Source organism: Scyliorhinus torazame, chromosome 2 (assembly GCF_047496885.1).
Source record: "Scyliorhinus torazame isolate Kashiwa2021f chromosome 2, sScyTor2.1, whole genome shotgun sequence".
Taxonomy (NCBI): domain Eukaryota; kingdom Metazoa; phylum Chordata; class Chondrichthyes; order Carcharhiniformes; family Scyliorhinidae; genus Scyliorhinus; species Scyliorhinus torazame.
In genome coordinates, this window is record NC_092708.1 from 1,660,572 (window position 1) to 1,679,171 (window position 18,600).

An 18,600-nucleotide genomic window follows, 5' to 3' on the forward strand; every position below is an offset into this window, starting at 1 on the left:
GGAGTGCTGCACTGTCAGAGGGCCAGTACTGAGGGAGTGCTGCACTGTCAGAGGGTCAGTACTGAGGGAGTGCTGCACAGTCAGAGGGTCAGTACTGAAGGAGTGCTGCACTGTCAGAGGGCCAGTACTGAGGGAGTGCTGCACTGTCAGAGGGTCAGTACTGAGGGCGTGCTGCACTGTCAGAGGGTCAGTACTGAGGGAGTGCTGCACAGTCAGAGGGTCAGTACTGAAGGAGTGCTGCACTGTCAGAGGGTCAGGATGAGGGAGTGCGGCACTGTCAGAGGGCCAGTACAGAGGGAGTGCTGCACTGTCAGAGGGTCAGTACTGAGGGAGTGCTGCACTGTCAGAGGGTCAGTACTGAGGGAGTGCTGCACTGTCAGAGGGTCAGGATGAGGGTGCGCCGCACTGTCAGAGGGTCAGTACTGAGGGAGTGCTGCATTGTCAGAGGGTCAGTACTGAGGGAGTGCTGCACTGTGAGAGAGTCAGTACTGAGGGAGTGCTGCACTGTCAGAGGGTCAGGATGAGGGAGTGCTTCACTGTCAGAGGGTCAGTACTGAGGGAGTGCTGCACTGTCAGAGGGTCAGTACTGAGGGAGTGCTGCACTGTCAGAGGGTCAGTACTGAGGGAGTGCTGCACTGTCAGAGGGTCAGTACTGAGGGAGTGCTGCACTGTCAGAGGGTCAGTACTGAGGGAGTGCTGCACAGTCAGAGGGTCAGTACTGGAGGAGTGCTGCACTGTCACAGGGCCAGTACTGAGGGAGTGCTGCACTGTCAGAGGGTCAGTACTGAGGGAGTGCTGCACTGTCAGAGGGTCAGTACTGAGGGAGTGCTGCACTGTCAGAGGGTCAGTCCTGAGGGAGTGCTGCACTGTCAGAGGGTCAGTACTGAGGGAGTGCTGCACAGTCAGAGGGTCAGTACTGAGGGAGTGCCGCACTGTCAGAGGGTCAGTACTGAAGGAGTGCTGCACTGTCAGAGGGTCAGGATGAGGGAGTGCTGCACTGTCAGAGGGCCAGTACTGAGGGAGTGCTGCACTGTCAGAGGGTCAGTACTGAGGGAGTGCTGCACTGTCAGAGGGTCAGTACTGAGGGAGGGCTGCACTGTCAGAGGGTCAGTACTGAGGGAGTGCTGCACTGTCAGAGGGTCAGTACTGAGGGCGTGCTGCACTGTCAGAGGATCAGTACTGAGGGAGTGCTGCACTGTCAGAGGGACAGTACTGAGGTAGTGCCGCACTGTCAGAGGGTCAGTACTGAGGGCGTGCTGCGCTGTCAGAAGGTCAGTACTGAGGGAGTGCTGCACTGTTAGAGGGCCAGTACTGAGGGAGTGCTGCACTGTCAGAGGGTCAGTACTGAGGGAGTGCTGCACAGTCAGAGGGTCAGTACTGAAGGAGTGCTGCACTGTCAGAGGGCCAGTACTGAGGGAGTGCTGCACTCTCAGAGGGTCAGTACTGAGGGCGTGCTGCACTGTCAGAGGATCAGGATGAGGGTGCGCCGCACTGTCAGAGGGTCAGTACTGAGGGAGTGCTGCACTGTCAGAGAGTCAGTACTGAGGGAGTGCTGCATTGTCAGAGGGTCAGTACTGAGGGAGTGCTGCACTGTCAGAGGGTCAGGATGAGGGAGTGCTGCACTGTCAGAGGGTCAGTACTGAGGGAGTGCTGCACTGTCAGAGGGTCAGGATGAGGGAGTGCTGCACTGTCAGAGGGTCAGTACTGAGGGCGTGCTGCACTGTCAGAGGGTCAGGATGAGGGTGCGCCGCACTGTCAGAGGGTCAGTACTGAGGGAGTGCTGCATTGTCAGAGGGTCAGTACTGAGGGAGTGCTGCACTGTCAGAGAGTCAGTACTGAGGGAGTGCTGCACTGGCAGAGGGTCAGGATGAGGGAGTGCTGCACTGTCAGAGGGTCAGTACTGAGGGAGTGCTGCACTGTCAGAGGGTCAGTACTGAGGGAGTGCTGCACTGTCAGAGGGTCAGTACTGAGGGAGTGCTGCACTGTCAGAGGGTCAGTACTGAGGGAGTGCTGCACTGTCAGAGGGTCAGTACTGAGGGAGTGCTGCACAGTCAGAGGGTCAGTACTGAAGGAGTGCTGCACTGTCAGAGGGCCAGTACTGAGGGAGTGCTGCACTGTCAGAGGGTCAGTACTGAGGGAGTGCTGCACTGTCAGAGGGTCAGTACTGAGGGAGTGCTGCACTGTCAGAGGGTCAGTCCTGAGGGAGTGCTGCACTGTCAGAGGGTCAGTACTGAGGGAGTGCTGCACTGTCAGAGGGTCAGTACTGAGGGCGTGCTGCAATGTCAGAGGGTCAGTACTGAGGGAGTGCTGCACTGTCAGAGGGACAGTACTGAGGGCGTGCTGCACTGTCAGAGGTCAGTACTGAGGGAGTGCTGCACTGTCAGAGGGCCAGTACTGAGGGAGTGCAGCACTGTCAGAGGGTCAGTACTGAGGGAGTGCTGCACAGTCAGAGGGTCAGTACTGAAGGAGTGCTGCACTGTCAGAGGGCCAGTACTGAGGGAGTGCTGCACTGTCAGAGGGTCAGTACTGAGGGCGTGCTGCACTGTCAGAGGGTCAGTACTGAGGGAGTGCTGCACTGTCAGAGGGTCAGTACTGAAGGAGTGCTGCACTGTCAGAGGGTCAGGATGAGGGAGTGCTGCACTGTCAGAGGGTCAGGATGAGGGAGTGCGGCACTGTCAGAGGGCCAGTACAGAGGGAGTGCTGCACTGTCAGAGGGTCAGTACTGAGGGAGTGCTGCACTGTCAGAGGGTCAGTACTGAGGGAGTGCTGCACTGTCAGAGGGTCAGGATGAGGGTGCGCCGCACTGTCAGAGGGTCAGTACTGAGGGAGTGCTGCATTGTCAGAGGGTCAGTACTGAGGGAGTGCTGCACTGTCAGAGGGTCAGTACTGAGGGAGTGCTGCACTGTCAGAGGGTCAGTACTGAGGGAGTGCTGCACTGTCAGAGGGTCAGTACTGAGGGAGTGCTGCACAGTCAGAGGGTCAGTACTGGAGGAGTGCTGCACTGTCAGCGGGCCAGTACTGAGGGAGTGCAGCACTGTCAGAGGGTCAGTACTGAGGGAGTGCTGCACTGTCAGAGGGTCAGTACTGAGGGAGTGCTGCACTGTCAGAGGGTCAGTCCTGAGGGAGTGCTGCACTGTCAGAGGGTCAGTACTGAGGGAGTGCTGCACTGTCAGAGGGTCAGTACTGAGTGAGTGCCGCACTGTCAGAGGGTCAGTACTGAAGGAGTGCTGCACTGTCAGAGGGTCAGGATGAGGGAGTGCTGCACTGTCAGAGGGCCAGTACTGAGGGAGTGCTGCACTGTCAGAGGGTCAGTACTGAGGGAGTGCTGCACTGTCAGAGGGTCAGTACTGAGGGAGGGCTGCACTGTCAGAGGGTCAGTACTGAGGGAGTGCTGCACTGTCAGAGGGTCAGTACTGAGGGCGTGCTGCACTGTCAGAGGGTCAGTACTGAGGGAGGGCTGCACAGTCAGAGGGTCAGTACTGAGGGAGTGCCGCACTGTCAGAGGGTCAGTACTGAAGGAGTGCTGCACTGTCAGAGGGTCAGGATGAGGGAGTGCTGCACTGTCAGAGGGCCAGTACTGAGGGAGTGCTGCACTGTCAGAGGGTCAGTACTGAGGGAGTGCTGCACTGTCAGAGGGTCAGTACTGAGGGAGTGCTGCACTGTCAGAGGGTCAGTACTGAGGGAGTGCTGCACTGTCAGAGGGTCAGTACTGAGGGAGTGCTGCACAGTCAGAGGGTCAGTACTGAAGGAGTGCTGCGCTGTCAGAGGGCCAGTACTGAGGGAGTGCTGCACTGTCAGAGGGTCAGTACTTAGGGAGTGCTGCACTGTCAGAGGGTCAGTACTTAGGGAGTGCTGCACTGTCAGAGGGTCAGTACTGAGGGAGTGCTGCACTGTCAGAGGGTCAGTACTGAGGGCGTGCTGCACTGTCAGAGGGTCAGTACTGAGGGCGTGCTGCACTGTCAGAGGGTCAGTACTGAGGGAGTGCTGCACTGTCAGAGGGCCAGTACTGAGGGAGTGCTGCACTGTCAGAGGGTCAGTACTGAGGGAGTGCTGCACAGTCAGAGGGTCATACTGAAGGAGTGCTGCACTGTCAGAGGGCCAGTACTGAGGGAGTGCTGCACTGTCAGAGGGTCAGTACTGAGGGCGTGCTGCACTGTCAGAGGGTCAGTACTGAGGGAGTGCTGCACAGTCAGAGGGTCAGTACTGAAGGAGTGCTGCACTGTCAGAGGGTCAGGATGAGGGAGTGCGGCACTGTCAGAGGGCCAGTACTGAGGGAGTGCTGCATTGTCAGAGGGTCAGTACTGAGGGAGTGCTGCACTGTCAGAGAGTCAGTACCGACGGAGTGCTGCACTGTCAGAGGGTCAGGATGAGGGAGTGCTGCACTGTCAGAGGGTCAGTACTGAGGGAGTGCTGCACTGTCAGAGGGTCAGTACTGAGGGAGTGCTGCACTGTCAGAGGGTCAGTACTGAGGGAGTGCTGCACTGTCAGAGGGTCAGTACTGAGGGAGTGCTGCACTGTCAGAGGGTCAGTACTGAGGGAGTGCTGCACAGTCAGAGGGTCAGTACTGGAGGAGTGCTGCACTGTCACAGGGCCAGTACTGAGGGAGTGCTGCACTGTCAGAGGGTCAGTACTGAGGGAGTGCTGCACTGTCAGAGGGTCAGTACTGAGGGAGTGCTGCACTGTCAGAGGGTCAGTCCTGAGGGAGTGCTGCACTGTCAGAGGGTCAGTACTGAGGGAGTGCTGCACAGTCAGAGGGTCAGTACTGAGGGAGTGCCGCACTGTCAGAGGGTCAGTACTGAAGGAGTGCTGCACTGTCAGAGGGTCAGGATGAGGGAGTGCTGCACTGTCAGAGGGCCAGTACTGAGGGAGTGCTGCACTGTCAGAGGGTCAGTACTGAGGGAGTGCTGCACTGTCAGAGGGTCAGTACTGAGGGAGGGCTGCACTGTCAGAGGGTCAGTACTGAGGGAGTGCTGCACTGTCAGAGGGTCAGTACTGAGGGCGTGCTGCACTGTCAGAGGGTCAGTACTGAGGGAGTGCTGCACTGTCAGAGGGACAGTACTGAGGTAGTGCCGCACTGTCAGAGGGTCAGTACTGAGGGCGTGCTGCACTGTCAGAGGGTCAGTACTGAGGGAGTGCTGCACTGTTAGAGGGCCAGTACTGAGGGAGTGCTGCACTGTCAGAGGGTCAGTACTGAGGGAGTGCTGCACAGTCAGAGGGTCAGTACTGAAGGAGTGCTGCACTGTCAGAGGGTCAGTACTGAGGGAGTGCTGCACAGTCAGAGGGTCAGTACTGAAGGAGTGCTGCACTGTCTGAGGGCCAGTACTGAGGGAGTGCTGCACTGTCAGAGGGTCAGTACTGAGGGCGTGCTGCACTGTCAGAGGGTCAGGATGAGGGTGCGCCGCACTGTCAGAGGGTCAGTACTGAGGGAGTGCTGCACTGTCAGAGAGTCAGTACTGAGGGAGTGCTGCATTGTCAGAGGGTCAGTACTGAGGGAGTGCTGCACTGTCAGAGGGTCAGTACTGAGGGAGTGCTGCACTGTCAGAGAGTCAGTACTGAGGGAGTGCTGCACTGTCAGAGGGACAGTACTGAGGTAGTGCCGCACTGTCAGAGGGTCAGTACTGAGGGCGTGCTGCACTGTCAGAGGGTCAGTACTGAGGGCGTGCTGCACTGTCAGAGGGTCAGGATGAGGGTGCGCCGCACTGTCAGAGGGTCAGTACTGAGGGAGTGCTGCACTGTCAGAGAGTCAGTACTGAGGGAGTGCTGCACTGTCAGAGGGTCAGGATGAGGGAGTGCTGCACTGTCAGAGGGTCAGTACTGAGGGAGTGCTGCACTGTCAGAGGGTCAGTACTGAGGGAGTGCTGCACTGTCAGAGGGTCAGTACTGAGGGAGTGCTGCACTGTCAGAGGGTCAGTACTGAGGGAGTGCTGCACAGTCAGAGGGTCAGTACTGAAGGAGTGCTGCACTGTCAGAGGGCCAGTACTGAGGGAGTGCTGCACTGTCAGAGGGTCAGTACTGAGGGAGTGCTGCACTGTCAGTGGGTCAGTACTGAGGGAGTGCTGCACTGTCAGAGGGTCAGTCCTGAGGGAGTGCTGCACTGTCAGAGGGTCAGTATTGAGGGAGTGCTGCACAGTCAGAGGGTCAGTCCTGAGGGAGTGCCGCACTGTCAGAGGGTCAGTACTGAAGGAGTGCTGCACTGTCAGAGGGTCAGGATGAGGGAGTGCTGCACTGTCAGAGGGCCAGTACTGAGGGAGTGCTGCACTGTCAGAGGGTCAGTACTGAGGGAGTGCTGCACTGTCAGAGGGTCAGTACTGAGGGAGTGCTGCACTGTCAGAGGGTCAGTACTGAGGGAGTGCTGCACAGTCAGAGGGTCAGTACTGAAGGAGTGCTGCGCTGTCAGAGGGCCAGTACTGAGGGAGTGCTGCACTGTCAGAGGGTCAGTACTTAGGGAGTGCTGCACTGTCAGAGGGTCAGTACTGAGGGAGTGCTGCACTGTCAAAGGGTCTGTACTGAGGGCGTGCTGCACTGTCAGAGGGTCAGTACTGAGGGAGTGCTGCACTGTCAGAGGGACAGTACTGAGGTAGTGCCGCACTGTCAGAGGGTCAGTACTGAGGGCGTGCTGCACTGTCAGAGGGTCAGTACTGAGGGAGTGCTGCACAGTCAGAGGGTCAGTACTGAAGGAGTGCTGCACTGTCAGAGGGTCAGGATGAGGGAGTGCTGCACTGTCAGAGGGTCAGGATGAGGGAGTGCGGCACTGTCAGAGGGCCAGTACAGAGGGAGTGCTGCACTGTCAGAGGGTCAGTACTGAGGGAGTGCTGCACTGTCAGAGGGTCAGTACTGAGGGAGTGCTGCACTGTCAGAGGGTCAGGATGAGGGTGCGCCGCAATGTCAGAGGGTCAGTACTGAGGGAGTGCTGCATTGTCAGAGGGTCAGTACTGAGGGAGTGCTGCACTGTCAGAGGGTCAGTACTGAGCGAGTGCTGCACTGTCAGAGGGTCAGTACTGAGGGAGTGCTGCACTGTCAGAGGATCAGTACTGAGGGAGTGCTGCACAGTCAGAGGGTCAGTACTGGAGGAGTGCTGCACTGTCAGAGCGCCAGTACTGAGGGAGTGCTGCACTGTCAGAGGGTCAGTACTGAGGGAGTGCTGCACTGTCAGAGGGTCAGTACTGAGGGAGTGCTGCACTGTCAGAGGGTCAGTCCTGAGGGAGTGCTGCACTGTCAGAGGGTCAGTACTGAGGGAGTGCTGCACAGTCAGAGGGTCAGTACTGAGGGAGTGCCGCACTGTCAGAGGGTCAGTACTGAAGGAGTGCTGCACTGTCAGAGGGTCAGGATGAGGGAGTGCTGCACTGTCAGAGGGCCAGTACTGAGGGAGTGCTGCACTGTCAGAGGGTCAGTACTGAGGGAGGGCTGCACTGTCAGAGGGTCAGTACTGAGGGAGTGCTGCACTGTCAGAGGGACAGTACTGAGGTAGTGCCGCACTGTCAGAGGGTCAGTACTGAGGGAGTGCTGCACTGTTAGAGGGCCAGTACTGAGGGAGTGCTGCACTGTCAGAGGGTCAGTACTGAGGGAGTGCTGCACAGTCAGAGGGTCAGTACTGAAGGAGTGCTGCACTGTCAGAGGGCCAGTACTGAGGGAGTGCTGCACTGTCAGAGGGTCAGTACTGAGGGCGTGCTGCACTGTCAGAGGGTCAGTACTGAGGGAGTGCTGCACAGTCAGAGGGTCAGTACTGAAGGAGTGCTGCACTGTCAGAGGGTCAGGATGAGGGAGTGCTGCACTGTCAGAGGGTCAGGATGAGGGAGTGCGGCACTGTCAGAGGGCCAGTACAGAGGGAGTGCTGCACTGTCAGAGGGTCAGTACTGAGGGAGTGCTGCACTGTCAGAGGGTCAGTACTGAGGGAGTGCTGCACTGTCAGAGGGTCAGGATGAGGGTGCGCCGCACTGTCAGAGGGTCAGTACTGAGGGAGTGCTGCACTGTCAGAGGGTCAGTACTGAGGGAGTGCTGCACTGTCAGAGATTCAGTACTGAGGGAGTGCTGCACTGTCAGAGGGTCAGGATGAGGGAGTGCTGCACTGTCAGAGGGTCAGTACTGAGGGAGTGCTGCACTGTCAGAGGGTCAGTACTGAGGGAGTGCTGCACTGTCAGAGGGTCAGTACCGAGGGAGTGCTGCACTGTCAGAGGGTCAGTACTGAGGGAGTGCTGCACTGTCAGAGGGTCAGTACTGAGGGAGTGCTGCACAGTCAGAGGGTCAGTACTGAAGGAGTGCTGCACTGTCAGAGGGCCAGTACTGAGGGAGTGCTGCACTGTCAGAGGGTCAGTACTGAGGGAGTGCTGCACTGTCAGAGGGTCAGTACTGAGGGAGTGCTGCACTGTCACAGGGTCAGTCCTGAGGGAGTGCTGCACTGTCAGAGGGTCAGGATGAGGGAGTGCTGCACTGTGAGAGGGTCAGGATGAGGGAGTGCGGCACTGTCAGAGGGTCAGTACTGAAGGAGTGCTGCACTGTCAGAGGGTCAGGATGAGGGAGTGCTGCACTGTCAGAGGGCCAGTACTGAGGGAGTGCTGCACTGTCAGAGGGTCAGTACTGAGGGAGTGCTGCACTGTCAGAGGGTCAGTACTGAGGGAGTGCTGCACTGTCAGAGGGTCAGTACTGAGGGAGTGCTGCACAGTCAGAGGGTCAGTACTGAAGGAGTGCTGCGCTGTCAGAGGGCCAGTACTGAGGGAGTGCTGCACTGTCAGAGGGTCAGTACTTAGGGAGTGCTGCACTGTCAGAGGGTCAGTACTGAGGGAGTGCTGCACTGTCAGAGGGTCAGTACTGAGGGCGTGCTGCACTGTCAGAGGGTCAGTACTGAGGGAGTGCTGCACTGTCAGAGGGACAGTACTGAGGTAGTGCCGCACTGTCAGAGGGTCAGTACTGAGGGCGTGCTGCACTGTCAGAGGGTCAGTACTGAGGGAGTGCTGCACTGTCAGAGGGCCAGTACTGAGGGAGTGCTGCACTGTCAGAGGGTCAGTACTGAGGGAGTGCTGCACAGTCAGAGGGTCAGTACTGAAGGAGTGCTGCACTGTCAGAGGGTCAGGATGAGGGAGTGCTGCACAGTCAGAGGGTCAGTACTGAAGGAGTGCTGCACTGTCAGAGTGTCAGGATGAGGGAGTGCTGCACTGTCAGAGGGTCAGGATGAGGGAGTGCTGCACTGTCAGATGGCCAGTACTGAGGGAGTGCTGCACTGTCAGAGGGTCAGTACTGAGGGAGTGCTGCACTGTCAGAGGGTCAGTACTGAGGGAGGGCTGCACTGTCAGAGGGTCAGTACTGAGGGAGTGCTGCACTGTCAGAGGGTCTGTACTGAGGGAGTGCTGCACTGTCAGAGGGTCAGTACTGAGGGAGTGCTGCACTGTCAGAGGGTCAGTACTGAGGGAGTGCTGCACTGTCAGAGGGTGAGGGACTGAGGGAGTGCTGCACAGTCAGAGGGTCAGTACTGAGGGAGTGCTGCACTGTCAGAGGGTCAGTACTGAAGGAGTGCTGCACTGTCAGAGGGTCAGTATTGAGGGAGTGCCGCACTGTCAGAGGGTCAGTACTGAGGGAGTGCTGCACTGTCAGAGGGTGAGGGACTGAGGGAGTGCTGCACTGTCAGAGGGTCAGTATTGAGGGAGTGCCGCACTGTCAGAGGGTCAGTACTGAGGGAGTGCTGCACTGTCAGAGGCTCAGTATTGAGGGAGTGCCGCACTGTCAGAGGGTCAGTACTGAGGGAGTGCTGCATTGTCAGAGGGTCAGTACTGAGGGAGTGCTGCACTGTCAGAGGGTCAGCACTGAGGGAGTGCCGCACTGTCAGAGGGTCAGTACTGAGGGAGTGCTGCACTGTCAGAGGGTCAGTATTGAGGGAGTGCCGCACTGTCAGAGGGTCAGTACTGAGGGAGTGCTGCACTGTCAGAGGGTCAGCACTGAGGGAGTGCCGCACTGTCAGAGGGTCAGTACTGAGGGAGTGCCGCACTCTCAGAGGGTCAGTACTGAGGGAGTGCCGCACTGTCAGAGGGTCAGTACTGAGGGAGTGCCGCACTGTCAGAGGGTCAGTACTGAGGGAGCGCTGCACTGTCAGAGGGTCAGTACTGAGGGAGTGCCGCACTGTCAGAGGGTCAGTACTGAGGGAGTGCTGCACTGTCAGAGGGTCAGTATTGAGGGAGTGCCGCACTGTCAGAGGGTCAGTACTGAGGGAGTGCTGCACTGTCAGAGGGTCATAGAACATAGAACATAGAACATAGAACAATACAGCGTAGTACAGGCCCTTCGGCCCACGATGTTGCACCGAAACAAAAGCCATCTAACCTACACTATGCCATTATCATCCATATGTTTATCCAATAAACTTTTAAATGCCCTCAATGTTGGCGAGTTCACTACTGTAGCAGGTAGGGCATTCCACGGCCTCACTACTCTTTGCGTAAAGAACCTACCTCTGACCTCTGTCCTATATCTATTACCCCTCAGTTTAAAGTTATGTCCCCTCGTGCCAGCCATATCCATCCGCGGGAGAAGGCTCTCACTGTCCACCCTATCCAACCCCCTGATCATTTTGTATGCCTCTATTAAGTCTCCTCTTAACCTTCTTCTCTCCAACGAAAACAACCTCAAGTCCGTCAGCCTTTCCTCATAAGATTTTCCCTCCATACCAGGCAACATCCTAGTAAATCTCCTCTGCACCCGCTCCTAAGCCTCCACGTCCTTCCTATAATGCGGTGACCAGAACTGTACGCAATACTCCAAATGCGGCCGGACCAGAGTTCTGTACAGCTGCAACATGACCTCCCGACTCCGGAACTCAATCCCTCTACCAATAAAGGCCAACACTCCATAGGCCTTCTTCACAACCCTATCAACCTGGGTGGCAACTTTCAGGGATCTATGTACATGGACACCTAGATCCCTCTGCTCAGCCACACTTTCAAGAACTTTACCATTAGCCAAATATTCCGCATTCCTGTTATTCCTTCCAAAGTGAATCACCTCACACTTCTCTACATTAAACTCCATTTGCCACCTCTCAGCCCAGCTCTGCAGCTTATCTATATCCCTCTGTAACCTGCTACATCCTTCCACACTATCGACAACACCACCGACTTTAGTATCATCTGCAAATTTACTCACCCACCCTTCTGTGCCTTCCTCTAGGTCATTGATAAAAATGACAAACAGCAACGGCCCCAGAACAGATCCTTGTGGTACTCCACTTGTGACTGTACTCCATTCTGAACATTTCCCATCAACCACCACCCTCTGTCTTCTTTCAGCTAGCCAATTTCTGATCCACATCTCTAAATCACCCTCAATCCCCAGCCTCCGTATTTTTTGCAATAGCCTACCGTGGGGAACCTTATCAAACGCTTTGCTGAAATCCATATACACCACATCAACTGCTCTACCCTCGTCTACCTGTTCAGTCACCTTCTCAAAGAACTCAATAAGGTTTGTGAGGCATGACCTACCCTTCACAAAGCCATGCTGACTATCCCTGATCATATCATTCCTATCTAGATGATTATAAATCTTGTCCCTTATAATCCCCTCCAAGACTTTACCCACTACAGACGTGAGGCTCACCGGTCTATAGTTGCCGGGGTTGTCTCTGCTCCCCTTTTTGAACAAAGGGACCACGTTTGCTGTCCTCCAGTCCTCTGGCACTATTCCTGTAGCCAATGATGACATAAAAATCAAAGCCAAAGGTCCAGCAATCTCTTCCCTGGCCTCCCATAGAATCCTAGGATAAATCCCATCAGGTCCCGGGGACTTATCTATTTTCAGCCTGTCCAGAATTGCCAACACCTCTTCCCTACGTACCTCAATGCCATCTATTCTATTAGCCTGGGGCTCAGCATTCTCCTCCACAACATTATCTTTTTCCTGAGTGAATACTGACGAAAAATATTCATTTAGTATCTCACCTATCTCTTCAGACTCCACACACAATTTCCCATCCCTGTCCTTGACTGGTCCTACTCTTTCCCTAGTCATTCGCTTATTCCTGACATACCTATAGAAAGCTTTTGGGTTTTCCTTGATCCTTCCTGCCAAATACTTCTCATGTCCCCTCCTTGCTCGTCTTTGCTCTCTCTTTAGATCCTTCCTCGCTACCTTGTAACTATCCATCGCCCCAACCGAAACTTCACACTTCATCTTCACATAGGCCTCCTTCTTCCTCTTAACAAGAGATTCCACTTCCCTGGTAAACCACGGTTCCCTCGCTCGACGCCTTCCTCCCTGTCTGACCGGTACATACTTATCAAGAACACGCAGTAGCTGATCCTTGAACAAGCCCCACTTATCCAGTGTGCCCAACACTTGCAGCCTACTTCTCCACCTTATCCCCCCCAAGTCACGTCTAATGGCATCATAATTGCCCTTCCCCCAGCTATAACTCTTGCCCTGCGGTGTATACTTATCCCTTTCCATCATTAACGTAAACGTCACCGAATTGTGGTCACTGTCCCCAAAGTGCTCTCCTACCTCCAAATCTAACACCTGGCCTGGTTCATTACCCAAAACCAAATCCAACGTGGCCTCGCCTCTTGTTGGCCTGTCAACATATTGTTTCAGGAAACCCTCCTGCACACACTGTACAAAAAACGACCCATCTATTGTACTCGAACTATATCTTTTCCAGTCAATATTTGGAAAGTTAAAGTCTCCCATAATAACTACCCTGTTACTTTCGCTCATATCCAGAATCATCTTCGCCATCCTTTCCTCTACATCCCTAGAACTATTAGGAGGCCTATAAAAAACTCCCAACAGGGTGACCTCTCCTTTCCTGTTTCTAACTTCAGCCAATACTACCTCGGAAGAAGAGTCCCCATCTAGCATCCTCTCCGCCACCGTAATACTGCTCTTGACTAGCAGCGCCACACCTCCCCCTCTTTTGCCTCCTTCTCTGAGCTTACTAAAACACCTAAACCCCGGAACCTGCAACATCCATTCCTGTCCCTGCTCTATCCATGTCTCCGAAATGGCCACAACATCGAAGTCCCAGGTACCAACCCACGCTGCCAGTTCCCCTACCTTGTTTCGTATACTCCTGGCATTGAAGTAGACACACTTCAAACCACCTACCTGAACGCTGGCCCCCTCCTGCGACGTCAAATCTGTGCTCCTGACCTCTATACTCTCATTCTCCCTTACCCTAAAACTACAATCCAGGTTCCCATGCCCCTGCTGCATTAGTTTAAACCCCCCCAAAGAGCACTAACAAATCTCCCCCCCAGGATATTTGTGCCCCTCAGGTTCAGATGTAGACCATCCTGTCTGTAGAGGTCCCACCTTCCCCAGAAAGAGCCCCAGTTATCCAAAAATCTGAAACCCTCCCGCCTGCACCATCCCTGTAGCCACGTGTTTAAATGCTCTCTCCCTATTCCTCATCTCACTATCACGTGGCACGGGCAACAACCCAGAGATAACAACTCTGTTTGTTCTAGTTCTGAGCTTCCATCCTAGCTCCCTGAAAGCCTGCCTGACATCCTTGTCCCCTTTCCTACCTATGTCGTTGGTGCCAATGTGGACCACGACTTGGGGCTGCTCCCCCTCCCCCCTAAGGACCCGGAAAACACGATCCGAGACATCACGTACCCTTGCACCTGGGAGGCAACATACCAAACGTGAGTCTCTCACGCTCCCACAAAATCTCCTATCTGTGCCCCTGACTATAGAGTCCCCAATTACTAATGCTCTGCTCCTCTCCCCCCTTCCCTTCTGAGCAACAGGGACAGACTCCGTGCCAGAGGCCCGTACCCCATGGCTTACCCCTGGTAAGTCTCCCCCCCCCCCCCCAGAAGTATCCAAAGCGGTATACTTGTTTCTCAGGGGAACGACCGCAGGGGATCCCTGCACTGACTGTTTTTTCCCAGTCCCTCTTACAGTTACCCACCTATCTCCAATCTTTGGTGTAACTAATTCCCTGAAGCTGCTATCTATGACCCCTTCTGCCTCCCGAATGATCCGAAGTTCTTCCAACTCCAGCTCCAGTTCCCTAACTCGGTCTTGGAGGAGCTGGAGATGGCAGCACTTCCTGCAGGTAAAATCAGCAGGGACACTAACTGCATCCCTCACCTCAAACATCCTGCAGGAGGAACATTGTACTCCCTTCCCTGCCATTCCTCTAACTTTCTACCAAGATCTGGCTAACAACTAAATTAAATTTTTATAAAAAATAATAATAATATAATAAAAATATGGTACTTACCTCAGACCAATGGGTTTTATTATTAGGTTAGAGGAGGGGGGCGGGTGGGAGACACTACACGTGTAGTGTCTCGGGTTTCCTCTCCACCAGAATTTATTGGTGAGGGTCTTCCCAGACGTCCGCGGGTCGACTTCCTGATCCCGCCTAAAAAACTAATTTAAAGAAAAGAGAAAAAGTCTCAGCTCCTGCTGAAACTGACTCACCAGCTGCTCTCACGCCGCTGAAATCGACTGGCCTGCCCCTGCAAAGAGAAGTGCTTTTAAAGGTTGACTTACCTCCCAGCACCCTCCTTCCGCAATGCTCCCGCTGAAACTGACTAACCAGCTGTTCTCACGCCGCCGAAATCGACTGGCCTGCCCCTGCAAAGAGAAGTGCTTTTAAAGGTTGACTTACCTCCCAGCACCCTCCTTCCGCAATGCTCCCGCTGAAACTGACTAACCAGCTGTTCTCACGCCGCCGAAATCGACTGGCCTGCCCCTGCAAAGAGAAGTGCTTTTAAAGGTTGACTTACCTCCCAGCACCCTCCTTCCGCAATGCTCCCGCTGAAACTGACTAACCAGCTGTTCTCCCGCCGAAATCGACTGGCCTGCCCCTGCAAAGAGATCAGTTTTGAGGGAGTGCCGCACTGTCAGAGGGTCAGTACTGAGGGAGTGCTGCACTGTCAGAGGGTGAGGGACTGAGGGAGTGCTGCACTGTCAGAGGGTCAGTATTGAGGGAGTGCCGCACTGTCAGAGAGTCAGTACTGAGGGAGTGCTGCATTGTCAGAGGGTCAATACTGAGGGAGTGCTGCACTGTCAGAGGGTCAGTACTGAGGGAATGCCGCACAGTCAGAGGGTCAGTACTGAGGGAGTGCCGCACTGTCAGAGGGTCAGTACTGAGGGAGTGCCGCACTGTCAGAGGGTCAGTACTGAGGGAATGCTGCACTGTCAGAGGGTCAGTACTGAGGGAGTGCTGCACTGTCAGAGGGTCAGTATTGAGGGAGTGCCGCACAGTCAGAGGGTCAGTACTGAGGGAGTGCTGCACTGTCAGAGGGTCAGTATTGAGGGAGTGCCGCACTGTCAGAGGGTCAGTACTGAGGGAGTGCTGCACTGTCAGAGGGTCAGTACTGAGGGAGCGCTGCACTGTTAGAGGGTCAGTACTGAGGGAGTGCCGCACTGTCAGAGGGTCGGTACTGAGGGAGTGCTGCACTGTCAGAGGGTCAGTACTGAGGGAGTGCTGCACTGTCAGAGGGTCAGTACTGAGGGAGTGCCGCACTGTCAGAGGGTCAGTACTGAGGGAGTGCTGCACTGTCAGAGGGTCAGTACTGAGGGAGGCCGCTCTGTCAGAGGGTCAGTCCTGAGGGAGTGCTGCACTGTCAGAGGGTCAGTACTGAGGGAGTGTCAGAGGGTGAGGGACTGAGGGACCTGCTCCCTTACGACGATATAATAAGTGATCCAATCACATCATTTTGAAGAGCAGCAGAGCTCCCAGATCATCAAAACACATCTCCGATGATTCCACTTTCCAAAATGGTGCTTCGAAAATGTCTTCCTTCTTCCTCAACCGTGATTTCCCACCGACAGTTGTGGACAGGGCCCTCAGTGTGCGGTCCATCTCCCGCACCACTACCCTCACCCCCTCCCAGAACAAGATCCCCCTCGTTCTCACATTTCATCCCACCAGCCTCCGAATCCTCCGCCATTTTCGCCAACTCCAGCGTGATGCCACCACCAAACACATCTTCCCTTCACTCCCTCTGTCAGCATTCCGCAGAGACCGTTCCCTCCGAGACAATCTGGTCCACTCCTCCACCATACCCAGTACCTCTCCCATCACCCATGGCACCTTCCCATGCAATCGCAGGAGGTGTAACCCCTGCCCCTTTACCTCTTCCATGCTCAACATCTCAGGCCCAAAACACTCATTCCAGGTTAAGCAGCGTTTCACTTGCACCTCTTCCAATCTGGTCTCCTGCATTCGCTGCTCCCAACGTGGTCTCCTCTATATTGGAGAGACCAAACGCAGTCTGGGTGATCGCTTTGCTGAGCATCTTCGGTCTGTGCGCATTCAGGACCCTGCCTTCCCGTTGCTTGCCATTTTAACACAAGACCCTGCTCCCAGGCCCACATGTCTGTCCTTGGCCTGCTGCAGTGTTCCAGTGAAGCTCAACGCAAACTGGAGGAACCACATCTCATCTTCCGGTTAGGCACGGGTCTCAACATCGAATTCAACAACTTCAGATGATCAGCTCTACCCCACCTCGACCCATTGTTCTCATCCCATTTCATTTTAACTGTCTTTTACCATTTCTTTCGTTCGTAATATATATTTAACCCACCCCCACCACCATTTTATCCACCTTTCCTTACCCTTTCTCCTCTTTGCTTCCCCCTTCCCTTCCCCCACATCTACAGTTCACCCTCTGATGTTAGTTTCTCTGCTGTTTGGCCTTTCACATATTTTGTTCTCTCTGGAGACTGCCATTAGCTCTCTTTCCCCTGGGTTACTGTGGCCATTAGCACCCGGTTTCCCTGGGTTACTGTGGCCATTAGCACCCGGTTTCCCTGGGTTACTGTGGCCATTAGCACCCGGTTTCCCTGGGTTACTGTGGCCATTAGCACCTGGTTTCCCTGGGTTACTGTGGCCATTAGCACTCTGTTCCCTGGGTTTCTGTGGCCATTAGCACCTGGTTTCCCTGGGTTACTGTGGCCATTAGCACCTGGTTTCCCTGGGTTACTGTGGCCATTAGCACCCGGTTTCCCTGGGTTACTGTGGCCATTAGCACCCGGTTTCCCTGGGTTACTGTGGCCATTAGCACTCTGTTCCCTGGGTTTCTGTGGCCATTAGCACCCGGTTTCCCTGGGTTTCTGTGGCCATTAGCACCCGGTTTCCCTGGGTTACTGTGGCCATTAGCACCCGGTTTCCCTGGGTTACTGTGGCCATTAGCACTCTGTTCCCTGGGTTTCTGTGGCCATTAGCACCCGGTTTCCCTGGGTTTCTGTGGCCATAAGCACCCGGTTTCCCTGGGTTTCTGTGGCCATTAGCACTCTGTTCCCTGGGTTTCTGTGGCCATTAGCACCCGGTTTCCCTGGGTTTCTGTGGCCATTAGCACCCGGTTTCCCTGGGTTTCTGTGGCCATTAGCACCCGGTTTCCCTGGGTTTCTGTGGCCATTAGCACTCTGTTCCCTGGGTTTCTGTGGCCATTAGCACCCGGTTTCCCTGGGTTTCTGTGGCCATTAGCACCCGGTTTCCCTGGGTTTCTGTGGCCATTAGCACCCGGTTTCCCTGGGTTTCTGTGGCCATTAGCACCCGGTTTCCCTGGGTTTCTGTGGCCATTAGCACTCTGTTCCCTGGGTTTCTGTGGCCATTAGCACCCGGTTTCCCTGGGTTTCTGTGGCCATTAGCACCCGGTTTCCCTGGGTTTCTGTGGCCATTAGCACCCGGTTTCCCTGGGTTTCTGTGGCCATTAGCACCCGGTTTCCCTGGGTTTCTGTGGCCATTCGCACCCGGTTTCCCTGGGTTTCCGTGGCTATGACCCATCTTTCATTCTCACTCCACAGTATAAATATTCCCCAATTTCTCTGTTCACTTTGACAAAGAGTCATCGGACTCGAAACGTTCGCTCTTTTCTCTCCCTGCGGAAGCTGCCAGACCTGCTAAGATTTTCCAGCATTTTCTCTTTCGTTTCAGATTCCAGCGTCCGCAGTAATTTGCTTTCATCGAAACACATCTGGTCATTATCAAATTTGCGGGATCCTGCTGTGCTCAAGTTGGCAGCCGAATTTCCTACAATTATGGCTACACTTCAAATAGATACTTCATTGAGTGGATGGGATGACCATGTACGTCAAGCACTCGGTTGTTTTAGTCCGTGTCCATTGACACTCTCTGTTCACCCCTCATTCCTCGGTAACTGTCCAAACTGCCCTCTGCCACCATTGATACTCCCGGCAGAGTCTGGCATTCAGGCCATCCACTCATTTTCCTGTTCTTGTGCACCTGGAGCAATGGCCTGTCGCCCAAGAATACTTGTCACTGTACCTTGGGGCACGTGACAATAAACAAAATCAAAAACCCAATCTAAGATTTCCCCCAAAACTAAAAGAAGAGCATTCTCACCGGATAAGACGAGACCGGATTCAGCGCTGCTCGATCCCGTCTGGGCTGTCTCCTCTCCCACCATCTGGTTCCAATAGTCAGAGGACAACGAGAGAAGATTCTCCACAATCTGAGGGAATGAAGGATATGCAACAGCAGCGAAGGGATAGAGACCACCCTGACAGGGCTCAGCATCTGCTCATCAACATTTCATCAAACCCAATTAGGAGTAAAAAGTAATGTGGCCACAGCCCCAGAGGACCAGAGGCTGCTCGCCCCCATTGAGGGGGTGAGCTGACTGGTGATGGTTT

The 18,600-nt window shown here is 54.9% G+C and overlaps 1 protein-coding gene across 1 annotated transcript in view; it reads right to left on the bottom strand.

Annotated features, from left to right (window-relative positions):
- Positions 1–18,155: 18,155 nt before the first annotated feature.
- LOC140385662 (rac GTPase-activating protein 1-like) overlaps positions 18,156–18,600 on the bottom strand; it is a 39,173-nt gene continuing 38,728 nt past the window's right edge. Inside the window, exons 8-9 of the mRNA XM_072468051.1 lie at positions 18,311–18,419; positions 18,156–18,232 (exon numbers count right to left, since the gene is read on the bottom strand). Of these exons, the coding sequence (XP_072324152.1) occupies positions 18,156–18,232; positions 18,311–18,419 (186 nt within the window). The remainder of the gene's footprint in view (positions 18,233–18,310; positions 18,420–18,600) is intronic.